Source organism: Felis catus, chromosome X (assembly GCF_018350175.1).
Source record: "Felis catus isolate Fca126 chromosome X, F.catus_Fca126_mat1.0, whole genome shotgun sequence".
NCBI lineage: Eukaryota > Metazoa > Chordata > Mammalia > Carnivora > Felidae > Felis > Felis catus.
In genome coordinates, this window is record NC_058386.1 from 88,084,435 (window position 1) to 88,107,544 (window position 23,110).

The 23,110-nt window shown below is 41.5% G+C and overlaps 1 protein-coding gene across 4 annotated transcripts in view; it reads right to left on the reverse strand.

The window, feature by feature from the left end:
* COL4A6 (collagen type IV alpha 6 chain) overlaps positions 1 to 23,110 on the reverse strand; it is a 316,262-nt gene that overhangs the window by 165,015 nt on the left and 128,137 nt on the right. For all 4 annotated transcript variants that reach the window (XM_019824148.1, XM_019824146.1, XM_019824147.1 and 1 more), the window contains exon 3: positions 9,200 to 9,280. In XM_019824148.1, coding sequence (XP_019679707.1) covers positions 9,200 to 9,280 — 81 coding nt within the window. The remainder of the gene's footprint in view (positions 1 to 9,199; positions 9,281 to 23,110) is intronic.

The window sequence follows — 23,110 nt, forward strand, 5'->3', positions numbered from 1 at the left end:
GCTGTCAGCACAGAGTCTGATGCAGGGCTCAAACTCACGAGCTGTGAGATCATGACCTGAGTCGAAGTCGGACGCTCAACCAACTGAGCCCCCAGGCGCCCCTGCCACATACAGTTTTAAACACTTTACAGAAATTAAATAACTTAATCCAAATCTTAATTGCTTTCTAGACTTTCTCAACTTAAGTTGGAAGTTGTAATATTTACACCCTTATGGACTGACTTCCATGCACTGCACTCCTCCCCCCTCCAATTTTGAAGACCACTCATCCAGGCTCTGAGGTTTAGAATCTCCGGATAAGTGGGTATGCATCTATAAAGTACATCACAGCAACTCTTCCTTTGTTTTTAAGTTTTATTTATTTATTTATTTATTTATTTATTTAGAGAGTTCACGAGTGGGGAAGGAGTAGAGAGAGAGAGAGAGAGGGAGAGAGAGAATCCCAAGCAGGCTCTCTGTCAGCACAGAGCCTGACACAGGGCTCAAACTCACAAACTGTGAGATCATGACCTGACCCAAAACCAAGAGTTGGATACCTAACTGACTGAGCCACCCAGGCACCCCCATAGCAACTCTTTCTGATGTCCTGCTGCTGTAGTTCTCATGCCTTTTGATAGATGACAAAAAGGACTGGTACCACAAGAAATGATCCCAGGGAACTAAAGGCAGAGGGGAGGAACTGAGTGAGAAGGCCACAGTGGAGCAAATGGTAAGGAGGGATGGACAGCTAGAAATGCTGAAGCAAGAGGTGAGGAAGCATGGATGGAGAAAGGAGGAAGTTCAGAAAGGGGTAAACAGCTGACAAGGGAAGATGAGGACAGACTCCGTGAGGAGAGAATATGTCACACACTGGCATGCAAGAAGCTCACCCAAGGCTTGATATCCAATGTCTCTGACATATTGGTTAGCAAGCCAGGCCAAGGAAAACTAAGTGGTCTCAAAAGGTTTGTGCACACAACTCCTCACCAGGTGCACAGTGTGCACCTGCCTCCTCTCATCAGAATAGTCTATGTAACTTATTCAAGCAATGCAAGGGTAGAGCAACAATTAACCTAAAGAGTGGGTCTATGAAGCAATAACTGTAAGAAGAGTGATTCTCAGGCAAGGCAGGGAAGATATTTGGGGGGTGTGGATGGTGAGGAGATAGCCCTGTGATACTTTTCAAGTCACACCAGTCAGATGACCAAGGAGGGGGAGGAATGTACATTCCTGCAGGAGTGCAACTTCACCTGTTCGGAGCTTCCAGCACCAGCAGTAAAAAGCCACAGCAAGTGATTTACATCAGAGGCAGCTGCCAGGACATTACTCCACATGGTAGAACACTGTCAAACATTGCCTTCCAAATCTCACGGCAACACTAGAGAGCACGAGAAGACACTTTAGGGGAAAGGAACTGTCACAGTACAGTACAGTAACAGTGTCTGACTTAGATGATCCGAGCTGGTGGGTATCTTGAGGTTACTCAGCACAAGCTCTTCATTTTACTGATAGGTAAACAAAGACCCTGAGAAGGGGAAGCATCAGCCCAAAGTCATCTAGTTAGCAACGCTCAGGCATGGCACTTGGGTCTCTGGATATCTAGAGCGGTGCTCTTGATTCCATAGCTGTGTACTATCTTCTCCTCCAGCTCTTTGGCTCCTTTCTAACAGAAGCCTCCCTCACTAGTATGGATAATATATCCCACAAATCCCACACTACCCCAAAATGATCAAAGAAGGGATTAAGATAACCACAAACATCTGCTGGGCTATGAATGCATCTTGATTCAGCTCAGAGACACTACACTTTAACATTATCATCAATTATCCTCAATCTAAATAACTACAGTATATTTAAATACACAGAGACTTTTAATTTTTTTTTATCTCCCCCCTAGTACTACCCAATGGCTACTTCCCTGCACAAAGGCTATTCCTCTCCTCCCACAAGGGAGCAAAACAAGGGAAACTGAAGACCATCAACTTTGCATAAAGCTAAGAGGCTTTAAGCAAAAGGTTTGGTGGAGAGGAGAATGCAATCAATGTCAAAAAGAAAGTTTGTGATTATCTTTGACTCACAATTATTCAAGAATGTCCTCATCTTGGAGGAAGGACCAATTGCTGGTAGCAAAATAAAAGCATTCTGCCAAGTCCCTTGCGTTGGCAGGCACAAATTAAAAAGCAATCAGACAAAAAAAGAGGTCAGGGTCAAAAATTCTGAGGAGTTAGGTAGAACAGAATCCCAAAGCAAGCTATAGGAACCAGAGTGGAAAAGAGCTGGGGCCCTTATGGCTAACGGGATCTAAAAATGATATGGAAATGACTGCCCTGGCTCCTTGCCTTCTTTTAGCAGGAGGGATTCCTCCCTAGACAGCGCATTCTCATCTGCTTCATGGTAACTTCATGGCCAACCCAGGATGTGGAGAGTAGGGCTAGACCCATACTCACCAAATTGGTTGGACAGTTGGCCAGTCATTCATGAAACTGTTTGTAGTGCCTACTGCCCCTTCGGAGTCTAAAATAACCCTGTGTCTGTCCTTTAGGAATTCATAATATAGGGGAGGGCAGACAAGTCAATATAGATTGCTGTGTTCAGCATGAAAGGAATGAAGAGAACGTAGATAACCTCAGCCTTGCATATGGTGGAAAGCTTCATGAGGAGGTTCTAAAACCTGTGTAAGGTTTTAAAGAATGGGTAAATAGAAGCAAGTCAGCAGAGAGAGGGTAGAGCTAGTGGAAGGAGAGTACATGGAAATGGAATAGCAGGTAGAAACCCTAGATCCTATGAAATAACAGCAGGTTGTCTGAACTGTAAAGAGTTCAGCTCATGTGTATGTCCTGGCTTTGTTTTCCGAAGGAGGAGGCTCCAACGAGAGATAATGTTGGAGAAGCAGTGAAGTTCCAGGCCACAGAGGACTTTGTAAGCCCTACTAGAACTAAGATTTTATTGTGAGATCTATGGGGAGCCACTGAAGGATTTTGAGCAAGAGTTTCATGATCATATTTATGTTTTGGAAAGATTATGATAGCAGAGTGGCAAATGAATGGAAAAGAGTGAGACTGGTGATTCGGAGACCAGTCTGGAGGCTATTAGGGTAATTCAGACAAGACATTATACAGGTCTGGAGTGGACAGACAGGTATGGAGAAGAGTGGATGAATTTGGGCTTTGTTTAGGAAGATGTGGGCAGAATGTGAAGATGAATTGGAGGTGGTAGTGAAGAAAAGAAAAAAACAATTCCCAGGTTTCTGGCTTGAGCAAATAAAGTGCTTGGTGGTGCCATTTGCTGAGATAGAGAAAACATAGCTAAGACTTAGAAAGGGACACGTCTGGTGGGGATTGATAGTTGAATTCTGTATGAGGTATGGTTGTGGTGCAAGTAGAAATCCAAGCAGAAATTGACTGTGCTGACCTGAAGCTAAGGAAAAAGGTCTGAGCGAAAGATACAGATTTAATATTTATCATTGTATTTGTGGGAGTGGAAATCCCTGGCATATATGAAACTACTTTGGGAGAGGCCTACAGCGAGAAGAGAAATAGGATGAGGACAAAACCCTGGGGAGTCCCAAATTGTAGGGAAAAAACTAGGAGAGAACATTATGAAATCCAAGGGAACAGAGAGTTTCAGGAAAGAAGAAGGTATCTCGTGCGGTAGAGAAGTGAAGGAAGATTTTTTTAAAAATGAAAAATGTTCTTTGGGTTTGGCAGCAAGCAGGTTACTGGTGACCAGTGTTTGCAGTGAGGCCAGCCCATGGAGGGCTGAAGAGTAGGTGGGGCAATGAAGGCAAGAAGCTTGAGTGCAGGCAGCTTGAGCAAGGCCTGGCCACCCAAGGAGGTCATGTGCAATATGAGCTCTGACTGTGGAGCAGTTAGAGGATTAGGACATTGGTGTGTGTGGCAGTGGTTGGTCTGCACAGGGGTGTGGGGGGGGGGGTGGGTACATAGGGAGAAGGGAAAGATGCACATAAACATTGCCTAAATCAGGAGCCAATGGAGAGGCCTCTTGGTAGCCATGGAACCAGGCAGCTGACACAGGGAACGCCAGCTGTTTGCAGGAGGAGAGTAAAAACAAAAACAAAAACAAAAACAAAACAAGACAAAACAAAAACTTAGTGGTTAATGCATCTGGTCCTGGAATTCATGGGAAACACACAGTTTCTGACAGAGAAGCAGCAGGATGCAGGCATGAGATGATTTAAGAAATCTGTGCTGTTTCACGCGTAACTCTCTAGCTAGGACATAGCCGAAAAACAGGGGCACACAGCCCTTATAGGGGTTGGGAGGAATCCAAATATTCCCTGTGGCTTGGGATAATCTATGATAATGTTCCTTTAGATGGCATGGATAATTAGGAGCTCAATGTGATATATAAATGCCAGAACACTGTTAAAACAGGGAAAATTCTGAAATAATATTAAAATTTTTTAATGTTTATTTTTCAGAGAGAGAGAAAGAGAGAGACAGAGCACAAGCGGGACAGGGTCAGAGAGAGAGGGAGACACAAAACCTGAAGCAGGCTCCAGGTTCTGAGCTGTCAGCACAGAGCCCTATGCAGGGCTCGAACCCACGGACCTTGAGATCACGACCTGAGACAAAGTCAGAAGCTTAACCAACTGAGCCACCCAGGTGCCCCTGCAATAGTACTAAGGAATAACAGGCTCAGAACAGAACAGTCCCACCTGTTCCCGATTCAGACAAACACGCCGATGGAAAACAATGCAGAGGTAGCTTGCAAATCCAGTAGGGAAGACTTGGGAAGAGATGAAAATGGAAAAGTGATATATTTTGTTCAATCTAATGTAAAAAAAAAAAAATACTAGGGAAGAGAAAAAGTCCAAAGAACAGTTCTCCCATAAAATAAAACATATCCCCGAGACAGGAAACTGAAAGTCAAATAGTAAGTCCAAATTGCAATGTCTGGGGGGAAAATATCCTTTCTTATTTTTTCAATGTTTATTTATTTTTGAGAGAGAGCAAGACAGAGCGGGAGTGGGGGAGAGGCAGAGAAAGAGGGAGACACAGAATCCAAAGCAGGCTACAGACTCTGAGCTGTCAGCACAGAGCCCGACACAGGGCTCCAACCCACGAACCTTGAGATCCTGACCTGAGCTCTGACACTTAACTGACTGAGCCACCCAGGTGCCCCTCCCTTTCTTTAACATTAGCAGGGGTGCCATTTTATAAAGTCGCTGTTCTCCTAACGTAGGCTAAATAAAGTTTAGCCACTAACAGGCTAGGGAGCTTGGGCAAAATCACTTATCAGTTTCTTTACTTGTTGCATGGAGCTCATACGGACCCTGGGAGAAGATGCTTTGGAAACGTACAGAGCAGTGCAGCAATGCTAGGCAGAGGCTGTTACCAGGCAGGGCATACTTTCAAGAAGGCAGTTTGAGAGAGCATAAGCCAGAAACGGGTTGGATTGCAGTTGTGTGCAGGAGTGCTAGGTGTTGTGTAAATGTCCTAGTCAGTTCAAGAGGCCTCTGGCAAAGGAAAAGTACACGCTGCCTGGCAAGCTATGTGCTTGATGTTTCCCCAAGGCAGAAGACGGGCCAGCCAAGGGCTGCAGCATATCTCAGGGATGACCCAGTGTTCTGTTCCCCTCCCAGCTCACCGAGCTCGAGAGGAACAGCTTGAAATCCAAATGGGGTCTGCTGCTCAGCTAAGGAAAACAGTCTCAAATCTTTCTGACATCTGCACAAAAGGGGTACCAAGAGGCTGCCCTGCAGGGTCAACAGTGCTGGGGCCAGTTTAAACAATCCTGCTTGGCCCTGGGAACGCAGGAGGGTAGGGGGGAAAGACTAAAAGGGACCTGGTGGCCCAGGCGGCTTCAAGCATCCGTGTTCACAGGGTCTGCCCCACGTGCACCGGCCTCCTGATCTATCTGGGAAATAGGACATCCCTGGTCTTAACTCATAAAATACAGCTTGGTCTGGCTCAATAACCTTGACAAACGTTCCCAGCAACTTCAGACTTCACAAATAAACTTTAGGACCATGTTTAACTGTGCAGACTCTGAATCTTTTAAATAGTGAAAAAAAAAATCCTTGTGGTGATATTTTATTTTCCTCAGTCCCACATCCCTTCAACCACTCATGTTTTCAAAGGAGAAGACAGACTAGGGCTCCAGATGTTTGGAACCCAAATGAGAGCTCCATACTGAGGAAGTCCACTGCCTTCCATCTTCAAAGATCAAAATCTCAGCCAGAGGTTAAACAATGAGGTCACCTTAGTCATGTGTATCTGGTGTAAGACTAACCTCTGTTCAGATATATAAGAAGATTTTCTACTTTTGGGGTGCCTGGGTGGCTCAGTCAGTTAAGTGTCTGACTTCGGCTCAGGTCACGATCTCACGGTTCATGGGTTCAAGCCCCACATTGGGATCTGTGCTGACAGCTCAGAGCCTGGAGCCTGCTTTGGATTATGTGTCTCCCTCTCTCTCTTTACCCCTCCTCTGCTCACACTCTGTCTCTCTCTGTCTCTAAAAAATGAATAAATGTTAAAAAAAAGATTTTCTACTTTTAAAGGCTCTGCAACCCAACAAACAGCCTGGATCTGCTTCTCAGTTCCCTGGTTGTGGGGTCTGACCAACCACCTCCTATATCCCCTGTAACCTTCCAGAAAATGCCCTTTTGTGTCAAACTTCAAATCTCATCAGTTTCACCTGGGCCATTTTTATTTATTATACCTTTGCAGAGGTAAAGTAAGTCAATAAGGATCACCCATGATGAAAGTAGGTAGAGGGCATATCCAAGAGATTTGCAGAAGAAATACAAAATTTGTTCAATGAGTATGTCAAATAACACTTAACATCACATGCAGTCTGGGAATTGGGATGATTTTACCCATATCAGCAAAAATATCAAGTATTGGCAAGGGTATAGAAACGTGGGAGCTCTTGTACAATGCTGATGGGAGTGTAAATTGGAATGTTTTACAGGGTAAGTGAGCATTAGCTTTGAAAATTAAAAATATCTATTATCTTATATCTGGAAATTCTGATCCTTAGTATCTATGCTAGACATGAGAACAAGATCTGTTCAAGGATTTCCACTGTATCACTGCCATTTTTTTTTAATGGCAAACATTTGGGAAAAAACCTAAGTGTTCACCAAAAGGGGAATGAATGGCTGGGTTAAACTAAGGGATAGGGAAAAAGATCTTAAGAACATATCAAATGGCAGGGTGCCTGGGTGGCTCTGTCGGTTAAGCGGCTGACTCTTGATTTCAGCTCAGGTCATGATCTCACAGTTCGTTAGTTCGAGCCCTGTGTCAGGCTCCATGCTGACAGCATGTAACCTTCTTGGGATTCTTTCCCCCTCTCTCTATGCCCCTTCCACACTCATACACGCTCTATTTCTCTCTCAAAATAAATAAAATAAACCTTAAAAAATGTGTTTTTCTAAAAATAAAACATATTAAATGGCTAAAAAAATCAAAAAAACTAAACAAGGCACAGAATATATACTTAGGATGGGGTTTGGGGAAAAAATACAGAAAATAAAACTAGTTTTATTCATATTTCTACATATCTCTGATTGTGTAGAGGGAAAGACAAGGAAGACAATAGAGGTACTAGAGTCTCAAAGGAGACTTCTGCTTTGCCTATATCGCTTGCATGCTGCTTGAGAATGTATTCATATTACTTATTATAGAATTATCTGTTTTCTGAAATGTATCCTGATTGTAGATCAGAGGCAAAGGCATGGGCCCTGGTGACTACAGTGAACATGACTTCTCTGGAAGGCACCAGTGGGTAAAAGTAAATAGGCAAGAAATCAAAGGACCCAGGTAATAGTATGAATCTGTCATCGATTTGCTGTGTGACCCCAGGAAGTCATTTTCCTTCTCAGACTCTGCTTCCTCTGTACAATCGGTGGATAAGATGAGAAGCTCACTAAGATACTTTCTCTTTCTGATATTTTAGGATTCTCTAAGTCAATGCCTTTAATGTATAATGGATCTTGTTGTCCCTTTTGATGAGGAGACAGCTTTTTCTCTTCCTTCAAATTCTGGCATAGTTTGATATTTCACTTTACTCTAAATGGAAGATAACAAAAGAGAAGGTGGAGTGGTCACTCTGTTCCCTGTTTGGCTATGGTTTGAGGGTTTGGTTGACCTATTTATGCTACCTCTCTTTGACAGCGGAAGCTCTTAGGCTTGAGTGTGATGAGATTACAGACGCAATGCGGTAAGTCGGAAGATATGAATTCTAAACGGTGGCCATAAATCCCAGAAGCATAGATTCTATTTTATTTTTTCAAGATTGAACCCCCTCAAATGCTTTTTTTTATGAGTCGCGCTAAAGATGTAGGTTTGTTCTGTGAGAAGTAGAGGTACAAATTATCTGGAGTAATGCTTTTCGTATGCATATACAGGGACTGATGGAAATGCTGTGCCAATGCACTGTGCTCATTGCAATCTGCACTGTTTGAACTGTGCATTGCTAATAAGGAACAAGACACTGAATACATCACATCATGCTTTTAAACAAATCCTAAGTTTTAATGTAATATCAATAAATCATTCTTTGTGTGCAATAGTCATCCACATTTTTGGATGTTAAGGCTACCCTGTAAACCCTTGATTTTTGACGAGTCACATCCCTAGTCTGTAGATAACAATTGGACCACTTGTTTCCCAGAGAAAAGAACCAAGTTTATACAAATGAGCTATGAGGAGTGCCTGGGTGACTCAGTGGGTTGAGTGTCTGACTCTTGATTTCGGCTCGGGTCATGATCTCACAGTTATGAGATCATGAGATCAATCCCCATGTTGGGCTCCATGCTGAGCGTGGAGCCTGCTTGAGATTCTCTCCCTCTCTCCCTCTGCTTCTCTCTCCCACTTGGCACTCTCTCTGTCTAAAGTAAAAAATAATACAAAAAATTTTTAATGAGCTATGAAAATTTATGTATATCTACAAACATAATCTGGTTCTTCACCACCAAATTGGCTTTTGGAAGTACTTCAGATGAAACCTTGAGGAAACCTTGGCATTAAGTCAATGAAGGAAACCTCTTCCTGGTCCCTCAGGGACTTTGACCAATCTAGTTCTGCCTCTCAGTTAGCTAGCAAAGCTCCTTCCAGCTGGTCCTCATCACTTTTCTTGTTTGATGAAGTCATAAGAGTAAATTCTAAGCAGCCTAATTCTAAAGAAAACACACACACTTCAAGTCACAACTCCTCTGACTATGTGTCTTTCAGCAATGGAAGAAGCAACTTACTCTCGCTCCTTTCTCAGGAAAGCATTTACAGCCTCCACTGCAGTCTTGGCCTCCACATGGCTTTCCATAAGACTTCTCTCCCTATTAAAAAAAAAGAGAGAGAGAGAGAGAGAGAGAAAAGTTAGTAAACTATGTGAACCAAGAAGCAATGTAGCCCCAGGGAACCTAACCCTTAGCCACCCTCCTCCTAACCAAGTAAATTTAGAGTGGCTTAATCATCTCATTTGATGGTAATGTTGAGTCATACTGGACTTGTGTATTTGTGTTCAGTGAGAAAGCAGTAGCTGTAGCAGAGAACTGGAGAGAAATTCAAGGTCTAGAAATGTAATGATAGATGAAAATGGCCACCCTGTACTCTGCTCTTGGAATTTTTCTCCTCGGGCTCTATTTGCAACACATCATTCAGACCTTACAGTAACAGTCCTGTGCCCAGTGAGATCCAAATTCCTCAGTTGGTACCATACAGTATACCCCAAAGTGTTCAATTTCCTTCTTTCTTATTTGCCTTACTATGATTATTATTATTATTACTAGCTCAATTTCTACAAAGCCGCTGCATGACCTGACATGTACTGACCCTGTCTAACCTCACCTTTTCACTCTCTCCCTGGCTCACTCTTCTTCAATCACACTGGTATTCATTCTATAAAAGCTTAAGCCTGTTCCTGCCTCAGGGCCTTTGCCCTTGCTGTTACTTCTGCCTGGAATGCTCTTCTAGATGCTTTTTATTGCTGGCCTCTTTTTATCATCCACGTCTTAGTTCAATTGTCTATTCTCAGAGAGACTTTTCCTGACTACTCAACCTAAGGCAGCCCTATTACTTCCATCACATTACTATACTATCCTTTCAACATTAACATCCCCTCTCCCCCGCTAGAATGTAAGCTCCATGTAAGTAACAGCCTTATCTATATTGTCTGATGTTATATCCCCAGTGTCTACAAGAGTGGATGGCACATAGGAAGTTTTGATGACCATATGAATGGAGCTGGGATTTGAACTCATATCTAACTCAAAAGCCTTGACCTTAACCCTTATGTCTTAGAGTTTTCTAAGTCCTCTGTGTACCAGAGCCTCAATGCAAGGGCTCAAAAATGAGAAAAATGCCATTCTGACCCTATCCACCTTGGGAAAAAAGAGCAAAACATAAATTCTAACTATTATCTATAACAAGAACTTTATCTCTAGGATGGATTTAGTATCATCCAACTTTTTTATTTAATATTGGCTATTTTTTTTTTCAAAAGAGAAGGGCATATTTATGAGCCAGTCTCATACTTAATCATTCTTGCCTCTTTGTACTGTGAGTCTTTTCCTAATCCCCAGGGAGCACTGTAAATTTCACAGATGGTCTCTTATCTCTTTAGACATTCCCACAACACTTTATCACCACAACACCTCGGTAATAAGGTAGTGATGGCAGAGCTATGACAAAATATTCCTATTTTAGATTCCAAACACCTTCTTGATATGAGATATTTTATCTCTCTTATATGCCTTTGACATGGTAAGTGCTATTGTACACTTTCCAGTTTGCTCTCCATTTTATGGTATATAGGACAGGCAAGTATTCATAAGGGTGAGATCAAGAGGTGCTGTGGGAGGAGGAAGCAGGGGGGCAGGCATAGGATAGAGAACAGAGAGACAGACCAGCTCTGAATTTAACCTTCACCCATGCTGTCACCTTTGCCTAATGTTGAGTACTATATTCCTTGGGATAGTGGATAATTTGCATTTGCTTCTACATATACTTCTGTATTTTACAAGTAATCTTCAATGAGCACATATAATTAGGAAGAAGAAGAGCAATTATATTACTAAATGATAAAAGTTATCCTCTTTAAGGGAGAGGACTCAACAGGCATTGCCAAAGTTGAAGTGGTATCCATTTGGAGCTGTGGCCTACTTCCAAACAATGCCTTTTTGGTGTCCCATAAAATTTGCCTATCATGGACCAAAACTTTCAAGATTACTAGCATAGAGCAAGGAGGCCTGAAGCAATGGAGCTGGAAAACATAGAGGATAAAATCCTATTAACAGGCACTGAATAAAAATGTAAGGAACAGAAGCTAAGGTTTCTTGGGAACTTGGCAGAACAAGGAGGCAAAGACATCCAGCTAACAGACAGGAAGCCATCACTGCCCTCTGTCACTGGGGAAAGTAACTAGAGAAGGCCCACTGGCCACAAGGCAATTTCCTGTAATTCTGGCCCTGGCAGATCCCCCAGGAGTCTTCAATTACAGTGAGGGGGGAGGAATGAAAGGAGTTGTTTCCAGGGAACATGACAAGACCAGGCTCTGAGGAAGTTTCTTCCCTATCCTGGCTTGTCTGGGGATACTCCAACTCCTTCTCAACCAGACCACATCACTAGTGTCATTCCCATCCTGGAATTCTCTCTGGATTCCTCTCAAAACCCAACCCCTCCCTACATCCGCAGAAAATTAGAACTGGAAAGGCCCTGAGAGATCATCCGGTACAGCCATTCTTAATTCTATCAGACTGGCACACCATTTTTTTTTATTGTGAATGTATATTATTTTTTCTTGGCATCTTGAAAAAAAATGCATAGGAATAAGTTATAATAAAGATGTAAGCAATACTTTAAAAAGCACATATTATGCCATAATTGTATTGCAAAGCAAAAACAAAAGCCATTTATAATGAAACAATATATATTCCAATATGTAAATGCTCATACATCACTATATTAGAAGATGGAATGAAGTTGTCAAAGGCTAGCAGCTCAGTGCAGAATCACTATGAATGGGACAGCTTGCTGAAGCAGAATGACACTGGGATGTGGTATTGGTGACTCAAGTACGATGAATAGTGTTGCTATTACTATGGTAATTCTCTGAAATGGTGAATAACTCCCGGTAAAGTTCTGGGGGAAAAAGTTCAATATTTCCTTTATTTACTGTGAAGGTTTTTTTAATATAAAAATTTTTTTTATGTTTATATATTTTTGAGAGAGAGAGAGACAGAGACAGAGCATAAGTGGGGGAGGGGCAGAGAGAGAGGGAGACACAGAATCCAAAATGGGCTCCAGGCCCTGAGCTGTCAGCACAGAGCCTGATGTGGGGCTTGAACCCACAATCTGTGAGATCATGACCTGAGCCGAAGTCAGACACTTAATCTACTGAGTCACCCAGACGCCCCTATTTACTGTGTAGTTTTAATCAGTAATAATAAAACCAAGAAACAACTCATGGCAATACGTAGCATGTGGTTATGTTCTAGGCTCAGAAAATTATAAACAGTTTTCACTTCCCTGAATGTCCAGAAGTCTTCTAAATGGAGGGAAAGATATAAGACAATTCTTTGTAGTGTGTAGAACACCTATCATTCCTGGCTCCTACAAGAGCCCCCCTCCTCCCCCTAATCATTTTAACAACGAAAACTGCCCTCACAATTTCCAAAATACCTCCTAGGGGTAGGGTATTTCTGTTAAGAACTATAGTCTAAGCCACACCACTCATTTTACAGATAAGAGCTCTGAAGGAAATAACTTCGGTCCATGTCACACTGTTAGCAATTGTTATCCTAATTCCATATTCTTCCCACTATTCAAAACCCCTCAAGGCCAAGTTCAGGTTCCATTTCTTCCATGAGTACTCCAGCTCAGTAAAAAGACACAGCAGACACTGAGTATTCTGCCTATTGAACAAGTGTCACATGTTGCTGTGGGACAGCCCTTGCAATGTTTTTTAGGTTGCATGATTGAGAGTCTTGTTTCCTCAACCAAACAATAATGTTGATAAGAGAAAGATCAATATATTTTACCTCTTTGTATATTCCCACAGTATTAGAAGGGCATCCTAGGATCTAGTCATTACCTGAGGCAGTATACCTTAGTTAAGTGTATAAGGTCTGGAGTCAATCTGTATAGGCTTAAATCCCAGCCTAGATGGGATTGACCTTAGACAAGTGACCTAAAGTATGAAATGGAAATGACAACAATATCTACTGTATAGGGGTTGGCTGGAGGATTCAAGAAGATAAAGCATGCAAAGCACAGTGCCTGGCTCACAGTAAGCACTTTGTGTCAGCTATTATTATTACATTAATATTAGCTGGGCCACACTGTTTGACATTCCTGTAACACTCGACTGCTCTCTGGAGCTGAGGGTCAAGTGATATGCAATGATATGTCCATGCCAGTTTGTCTATGGCTGATATTCACTCAGCTTGGTGAGGACATCCATTTGAATTGTTGATGTCTGCATATAATTGATTGTTAAATATTTTTAAGATCACCAGTATCTATCTATCACCAGTATCACATCTATCTGTTTGCTGATGCTGGTTCCTTTGTCTAAAATGCCTTCCCTATCCCTTTTCCCCATTCATCACAAACTAAACTTCTACACATTCTTCGAAACCCAGCCCAAACATCATCTTCTTGGTGAAGACCTCACCCCACCACCACCACCAATTTTTGCCTTTCAGTAATTTCTGGAAGAAGTTTTTACTCCCTCCTCTTTGCTATATTTGACACAACACATTTGGTTCTGCCATCAAACTGGAAATAGAACTCTGTTTTATTCTTCTCTTTAGCCCTTGCATAAGCAGGTACTTGGTAAAGGGCTGTGAAATAATTGATCTCACAACAATGGAGTTACAAGTGTTAGACTGGCTCTGCTTGGTATTCTCCCTCTCCCTTTGGTTTCCTGAAATAGACATTTACATCACAGTGTCCCTTCCAGAAGTCAGTATGTTTTTCCAGGCATCACCAGTGCTTTCTGTCAGGAGTGGTGGCAGGGATGACAACGACACAAAAGGTAACCAGGAAGCAAGAGATGTGATGTAAGAATATAAGAGCAGCTTAGCTTAGCTGGAGTGGCTGAACGGTTGGCCAAAGTGATTTACTCTTGTGAGAAGATCCTCCAGAAGCGTAGGTCACAGGAAGCTGGCTGTGCAACATTTTATCTTGACCATTCATTCAACAAATGTTTATTAAGCATCTACCATGTGCTAGGTACTGCACTAGACATGGCAGCTAGAGGCTGTATCATACAGCCACAGGTGAAACCAAATCCCCGCTGTCATGGTGTTTGCAATCCAGAGGGGAAGACAAACAGTAAACAAATAAATGCTACATCTATATTTGTCCAATCATATGTGTTACAGAGGAAAATAAGGGCATGGCAAGAAGGACACGAAATGTTGTAGTCAGCTTGTTACTGTATATAGGAAAGTCAGGGAAGGCTTTGCTCATAAGGTAACTTCTGAGCAGAGAACAGTGTTTCTTCAAGCATGGTCCTTGGGCCACTGTCATTAGCCCTGGAAACTTATTATAAATGTGAATTATTGCCCCCTTCCAGACCTAATCAATCATAAATTTCAGAGTGGGACCCAGCAATCTGTGTTTTAACAAGCACTTTGGGTGTTTCTACTGCACGGTAAAGTCTGAGAATCTCTGCTATAGAAAATGAGGGAGAGAGCTAGGTAGTAATCTGGGGTAAGAGTGTTCCAGGCAAAGGGAAGAGCAAGAGCAAAGGCAGTAGATGAGAGAACATGCTTGATGTTTGGCTGAGCAGCTTTATGTTTGGCAAGCAGCAGAGTGCTGGAATGGAATAAAGGGAATAGAAATGATGAGGAGGTCAGAGATGTAGCAGGAGCCAGATCATCAAAGATTTTAGAGACCACTCTAAGAACTTTGCCTTTGGAAACAAATGAGCAAAGAAAAAAGAGAGAGAGAGAGACAAACCACGAAACAGACTCTTAACTCTAGAGAACAAACTGATAGGACAGGGGAGGTGGGTGGGGAAGATGGGAGAAATAGGTGATAAGGATTCAGGAGTGGTCTTGTGATGAGCACCTGGTGATGTATGGAAGTGCTGAATTACTCTATTGTACACCTGAAACTAATATAACACTGCATGTTAATTAACTGGAATTTATTTATTTTTTGATTATGTTTATTTTTTTAATTGCTGGGACAAAGATGGAATTTTATTTTATTTCTTTAAAATTTAGTTATTTATTTATTTTGAGGGGCACCTAGGTGCCTCAGTTGGTTGAATGTATGACTTCAGCTCAGGTCATAGGCTCTATGCTGACAGCTTGGAGCCTGCTTGGGATTCTGTGTCTCCCACTCTACCGGCCCCTCCCTTGCTTGTGCTCAAGAGAGAGAGAGAGAGAGAGACAGAGACAGAGAGAGAGAGACAGAGACAGAGACAGAGAGGCAGAGAGAGACAGAGAGACAGACACACACACACACACACACAGAATATGGCAGAGAGGGCAGAGGGGGGAGAGAGAGAATCCCAAGCAGGCTCCAAGCTGTCAGCATGGAGCCCGATGCCAGGCTTGAACTCACAAACTGTGAGATCATGACCTGAGCCAAAGAGTCAGATGCTTAACAAACTGAACCACCCAGGTGCCCCAGCTAACTGAAATTTAAATAAAAACGTTTTAAAAAGAATGGTTTTGAGCACAGGAGTGACATCTCCTGTTGGAGGAGGTGGCCTTCATGGGCATCAAGAATTTTGGTTTTGAGATATCTATTAGACATCTAAATGGAGAAATCAGCTAGCTAGCTGGCTATGGAATCTGGAGTCCCAGGGAGCATGGCTAGCTTAGACATGTACATATGGTACTTTAGTCAGTAATGACTCCACTATGTTGTAGTAAAAAACCCCCAAATCTCAGTGGTTTAATGCAACTGAGGTTTATTTTTTGTTCATGTCATGATTCAATGAGGGATAGGCAGGTCTCTTTAGTGGTTTCTTTCCAAACGTGATTTGAATTTCCAAGATGCTTATGTCTAGCAACTCTACTACGTCAGATGCTAATAGTTTCTCCCCACTGTGCTCATATTCCCCTTTGAAAGAACTAGACAGAACAGATGACCTAACAGCATGGAAACTAGGAGAGAACAGGGATTATTTGGTGAGCACCATTTCTGCCACCACTGGTATGTACATACAAGACTAGATGATAGTACCAAGGGAGCAAACGTAGAGAAAGAATGACAAACTGTAGTAAAGGGCCCACTTGAGGTTAGTGGTCATGAACTTAAAGGAACATCAGCTATCAACACCATGATGTTTTCTCTAGCCTTGTTCAGCCAGGTGGGGACAGATGCACATTAGCAGAAGAATCAGAGATAATCAAAGTTGGTTTCTGCTAGGGGAGCGTGATAAAGGAAAAGAACGGCAAGGGATTCAAAGGTATTTGGTAAAGCTATGTGGTAAAAAGGATTGAGTCTTCCTAAGGAGGGAAGTGAGTACAGGCAGGCGGTGGGTAACAGGCAGTGAAGAAGGTAGTAGAATCAATGGATGATTGATCCTGATGAAGTTGAAACAATGTGTGGATTTTAGAATTGTGACCAGATTTTGGAAGATAGAAGAGGTGGTGTTGTAAAGAGGCTGGGGCCTGTTAATACTCTACATAGAGCAAACTCAGATGCACCTTGGAATATAATAAATACTTGCTGAAGTAGCTCAGTAAATGGTTGAAATGGTTGCTCAATCCTGGTTTCATACAACATAACAGAACTCTTCTGTTTTGATGACTTCGGGTTTCTTCAAAACACCTTTCACACCAAATCTCATTTGATTTCCTACCATAAGTCTGAAATGGGTATTTTGGATGTACAGATATGTGTAGAAACATAAACCCATATACAATATTACAATGATTTCTTAAAATTTTTAATGTTTTTAAAAAACGTTTTATTTATTTTTGAGAGAGAGAGGGACAGAGCATGAGCGGGGCAGGAGAGACGGAGACACAGAATCTGAAACAGGCTCCAGGCTCTGAGCTGTCAGCATAGAGCCTGATACAGGCCTCGAACCCACAAACCGTGAAATCATGACCTGAGCTGAAATTGGACGTTTAACTGACTGAGCCACCCAGATGCCCCTCCATTTTTTAAATTTCTTTGAAATTTACTTTTGAGAGAGAGAGACAAACAGAGAGAGTCAGAGTGTGAGGGGGAGGGGCAGAAAGAGGGAGACAGAATCTGAAGCAGGCTCCATGCTCCAAGCTGTCAGCACAGAGCATGACGTGGGTCTCCAATCCATGAACTGTGAGATCATGACCTGAGGTGACGTTGGACACTTAACCAACTGAGCCATGCAAGTGCCCTACAATGATTTTTTTATATCTACAACTACCCTCCTAGACAGTAAGTTCTCCTGAGATTGAAGACTGGTTTATTCACCATAAGGCAAATCAATTCAAACCAACCCTTTAAGCCTCAATTTTGTCAACTCTAAAACAGGGGTAATATTTTACTTCATAGGATTTCATGAGGTTAGAGATAATGCCCCTAACAAAATGCTTGCCAGATATAGTATGCTCAATGTATGTTAGCTGGTATTATTTATAGTTACAATATCTAGTACTATGCCTGCTGTACCTAACAGGTGTCCACTCAATGACTGATTTGCATTTTCTTTTTTTTTTTTTTTTACTTTAAGTGTATTTATTTTGAGAGAGAGAGAGACAGAGAGAGAGAGAGAGAGAGAGAGAGAGAGAGGAGCAGAGGGGGGAGGGAGAGAATCCCAAGCAGGTTCTGCACTGTTGCACAAAGCCCGATGTGGGGCTCAAACTCATGCACCATGAGATCATGACCTGAGCCGAAACCAAGAGTCGGATGCTTAACTGACTGAGCCACCCAGGCGCCTGTGTTTTCCATTTTCAAGATGAGGAAATGACAACTCAGCTGTTAATGACTTCCTCAGTATAGGAAGTTCAGTGTCAGGGTTGGCATAAGAACCCAGGTATCCTCACTCCCTGCCTCTTGTTTTTTTTTTTTTTTTCATCAGACCCACTGCCACTAGTTCCAAGAATTACCCTGAAATTGAGGAGTCAGGGAAAGAAAAATAAGGGTCAAGAGAGGTGCCCTTTTTCTTCTTTTGCATCCTTTACCAACATTAGTTTACTGATCTTACAATATTACTTGTACCATTTCTACACTTTCTAAACAACCTTCATATATGATTCTCATAGATACTCTTGAAACATACAAAAGAAGAATTTTTATATGTCCATTTTTCAGATTAAAAAAATAAAACAAAACAAACCTAAATCTCAGAGAGTTAGTGTCACTTGCTAAATTACAAAGTGAAGACTCAAGGCCAGGGCTTCGTATCTCAGTGCACAGCTAAACTTCTAAAAGGGGAAAAGTGATATAAGATGCCATTTTATCAGTTGTGGGTCATCTCAGGGCCTGGAAACCCAGCGAGGCCTCTTTGGCTGGATCAGACCTATTCCTGGGGCCACATTCATGATTGTGGCTAGTATTCATCCACCAAACCAGACCCCTTAAGCACCTGCCTAGGTTTCTGAACTTTATGCTAATAATACAGAAAGTCTGGCTTTACTTTGAGCAATTTTAAAACCAAACCTGTTCATTGAAGTCTAAACATATACACACACTAAACCAAGCTGAATCTTTTTTTTAAGCTTATTTATTTAGTTTGAGACACAGAGAGAGAGCATGGGGGAGGGGCAGAGAGAAAGGGAGAGAAAGCGAATCTGAAGCAGGCTCCACATTGACTGCACAGGGTCCAGTGTGGGGTTCGAACTCATGAACCGTGAGATCATGACCTGAGCTGGAATTGAGAGTCAGACACTCAACCAACTGAGCCACCCAGGCACCCCTAAACCAACCTGAATCTTGTCCCATGTTTAATGTTCATTTGCCTTTTAAAAACAACTCCCTCTGACTTTATGAATGAAAAGCTCTGGGGAAAGAAGGAAGTGATCTGTGGGAGCTGGCTCCCTACCAGGTGGAACTTGTCACCCACACTTTATTTTAAGGATGAAGCTGACACCAGACATTACTGAGTAGTTCAGGAAGGCAGTTCCCTCCAACATGTGTCTGTGTTCACACACATTCACAAACACAACTGATGGGGACGGGGTTGGGGTAGGGGTAGGGAGGAAAACAGCCATGCTGGATTTCACTTGAAAAAGCCGGAGCCAGCCAGAATGAACCAGGGCCTGAGGGGATGTACTGCTCAGTTAGACCTTCAAATGAATTTGCCAAGCAAACGCTTAACACACAAATAGACAAACTAAATGTTGCCCATAATGTTCTTAAAATAGATGCCTCCCTTTCCCTTGCTAGGAACTACTGACTGAGCAGCTATGAAAGAACAGCACTTCCTAGGGCCATTCTCTGGAAGCAGGTGAGGCATCTTTGAGCATTAAGGCTGGAAAGGGCCTAAGGACACAAGGCTCCACAGTTCACACATAGTTAGGGTGACCAGATTTAGCAAATAAAAATGCAGGATGCTGAGTTAAATTTGAATTTCAGAAAAAAAAGGGAAAAACTTTTTATTATAAGTGTGTCCCAAATTAGCATAAATGTGTTCCATGCAATATTTGGGACACACTTATACTAAAAACCTGTCTGTTGTTTATTGGGAAATTTAAATATAACTGTGCATCCTCGATTTTATTGGGAAATCCTATGAGTGGCACATGACATCACACACTTGTGCAACAAGTTTGGTTGTGAGGTGTGTTGAAGTAATTGTTAGTACAAACTCTGCAAGTTACTTTTCAGAAAACTGAGACGGTATTCAAGTTTCTGTAATCAAGTCACTCTTACTTCCATTCTAATATCCAAAGCAGGAAGGAAAGTAGAATTATAACTAACATTGTGAGGATTAGATTTATTCATTCACTCAACAAATATTTATTGAGTGCCAGGCACTATGCTAGGTATTGGGGATATGATGACAAAAACATTGAATACAACTTGTATAGGAATTGTCCATAGAGCTTTATTCATAATAACCCCAAGGTGGAAATAGTTCCATCAATGGGTGAATGAATAAACAAATTGTGGTATACTGTTCAAGAATTTAAAAATGAACAAACTATTGATTCGTGTAACTGCATGGATGAATCTTACAAACATTATAGAAGCCAGACACATAAAAACACATTTGGTATGAATCTACTTATACAAAGCTCTAGAACAGGCAAAGGGAGTACATGATCATAGAAGCCATTATAGTGGTTATCCCTGCAGGGGTGGGAAGGTGATGTTGACTGGTAGGTAAAAGGGTACTTTCTGGGATGGCAGACATGTTCTATATTTTGTTTGGAGTGATGTTTATGAGTGTACACATTTGTCAAAACTCATGAAAATACACATTTATGATCAGTACATTTCATTTGTGTAAGCTACAACCAAGTTAAAAAATAGAGTCCCTGACATCACAGAGCTTCCATTCTCATATGGGATACAGATAAATACTTACACAAATATTTAAAGAATAATAATTGTGAAAAGTGTGACAGAGCGAAACAGGGTGCTATGAAAATTTACGACGTTTAAGTCATTAAGACATAAGCATTATTTTTTCATTCAACAGAGACTTACTGAGTGCCTACTCTGCCAGCTATTGGATTATACCCTGGGAGTATAACATTAAATAAAACAGACTTGCTTCTTTGCTGTATATCCTTGTAGAGGAGACAGACATTGGGAGAGTAAATGATAATCTTTTAATTATAATTGTGCTATATGATACAAAGGACACCAACATAAGGATATGAGGACATATAACAGGGGCACTTGGCCTCCATGGTGTGATCAGTGAAGGTTTATCTAAGAAAGTATAGTTCAACTGAGGTCTGAAGAATGAAGTGGCATAAACTAAGTCAAGGGATGGGAGTGAGCAGAGGATCTTCCAGGCAGAGGAAACAATATAGGCACATGCCCTGTGGTGAAAGAAAGCATGGCACATAGGAGGAACTTAAAGAAAGCCACAGTGACTGAAACAAGAAAGTAAAGGGGAGAGTAACATGAGATGATACTGTACAGGCAGGGAAATACCTGCTCATGCAGAGTCTTGTAGGACATGTTAGGTACAGAGTCTTATAGGACATGTTGGGAAGGTTGATTTTTATCCTCACAGCAACAAGAAGTCACTGAGTAATTTTAAGTAGGGAATAACTTGATCAGATTGATATTTTAGAAAAAAATGTTCTAGTGGCAGTAAGGATAATGGACAGGAGGGGGTGGTAGTGAGGTGGGAAACCAATTAAAAAACTGTTGCAATGAGAGAAGTTGGTGGCCTGAACAACGGTTATGGAGGTTGGATGCGGAGAAGTGAATGGATCTAAGGCACAGTTAAATAGAGGGGGCATGGCCAACAAGGGACAAGACTAGAACCAAGGTTTTCTTACATCTAATCCGCTTCACTGATTTGAGAACAACCATCAATGCACATCTGCCGTGTATAAAGGCATTATGTTGACCACTATGGAAAAAGGCAAATATTTAGAAAACATTTATTTCACACAAGGAACTTAAAACCTAATGAAGGAGATAAATATAATCAAAAGAAGAAACTGTCTTCTCTCAAAAACCTTTGATTACTCCTTCTTACCTGTAAAGTTGCAAAGTTCAACATCTAAATATGACATTTAAGGGCCCTTCTAAATCAGGCTCAACCTACCATTGCAGACCCATCTATCAGCTCTAATATTGTACTCGTAGACATCTATTTATCAGAGATTTCATTTTCTTGGAATGCTTCTTGAATTCCATCCATTTCTCTGTGAATTCTAGTCACATGTTTTTCTTTTTTGTAACAATTTTATTGAGATATATTCATATATGATACATTCATACATCCTTTCTTAAATGCCACATTCTCTCTTTTCCAAAAATGGTACTATTTATGTTGAATTATGGTATTCACTGTCCACTCTAACAGTCTTCCCTTTTGACTACTTCAGATAAATTTGGATGATAGTTTTCTAATAAAAATATACAAGATTATTTTGAGTGGTTAGGCTGGCCTCAGTTTCCTCAGCTGTGCATGCATTGTGGGGCTGCATGTCCTTCTGCTTTTTGTGAGCCTACTCTTGCTATTAGTCTTGGTATACAGTGTCATGGACTTTAGTGGCTTGGCCAAGAGCCGTATTGCTCATTTATAGTATGAGGTCTTTAGGAAAATCATTCCAAAAATTTGAAAACAAAATCCTTTGAGCTTTCTAGTTGGGAGCCTAAGTTAGGATGAAAGACTTGATAAACAGTCTAAGAGTTGAACTTACAGAAATGGGAAGGATTGGGCCTTCCAGGACAAAGGCTGCATTTTGCTGGAAATATCCTGACAGAATAACTCATCTGTTATTGAGTCCAAATGATTTAAAGACACTGATATTTCTGTATTTTATACTAGGGAAAGAGAGTCTAACAAATGCCCAGCAGAGGTGGATGGTAAGCCCATGTGGAGTTTACCAGCTGTAGCAACTACGAGAAGGAGACAGAATGGAAGACAAATACAGGTTGTTTCCATAAAAATAATATTTATTATTATCTACATCAGTGGGCCTTAGAGGCATAAGGCCTATGTCTCTAAGGACCACCAATGTTTCTAAGGCCCACTGATGTAGATGAGGCTAAATATGTTTTGCCTTGCTCAGAGATGAGGAAAGATGACATGGGGAGGAGGATCTGAACCAGGGAAATAGAATGGCTCGTAGCAAATCCATCCCTCATGACTAGAAGAAAAATGAGAGGGAGACCCCCTCCCCCCAAATCCAGTAAAGAGCAGACCAGGATCTCTGTCTTCATTTGCCAAGAACAGCATGTTACTTTTACCTAATTTTATGGCTGCAATTTTAAGCTGTAAATCCTTTCAGAAGTTAATTTTAATTTTGCTTGCAGGGTGAACAAGACAAACCAACTTGTCACGTATGCCTGCATTTCTAAAATTAGGAGAAACAGCCCTAATCCCTTCTCATATGCAGAAAATAGAAACTAGTCAAGTAGTCTACTTGGTTGGTGGGAACAGACTTTAAAAAGAATCATGATAAAAAAAAATACAGCACTATATATCACAAGTGAAGTTCAAACTCCAGTTCAAACTTTTTGGCCTTATACAAAGCCCATAAGCAAAGGAGTGGTCCAGTATTTTTGTCTCTGATTCT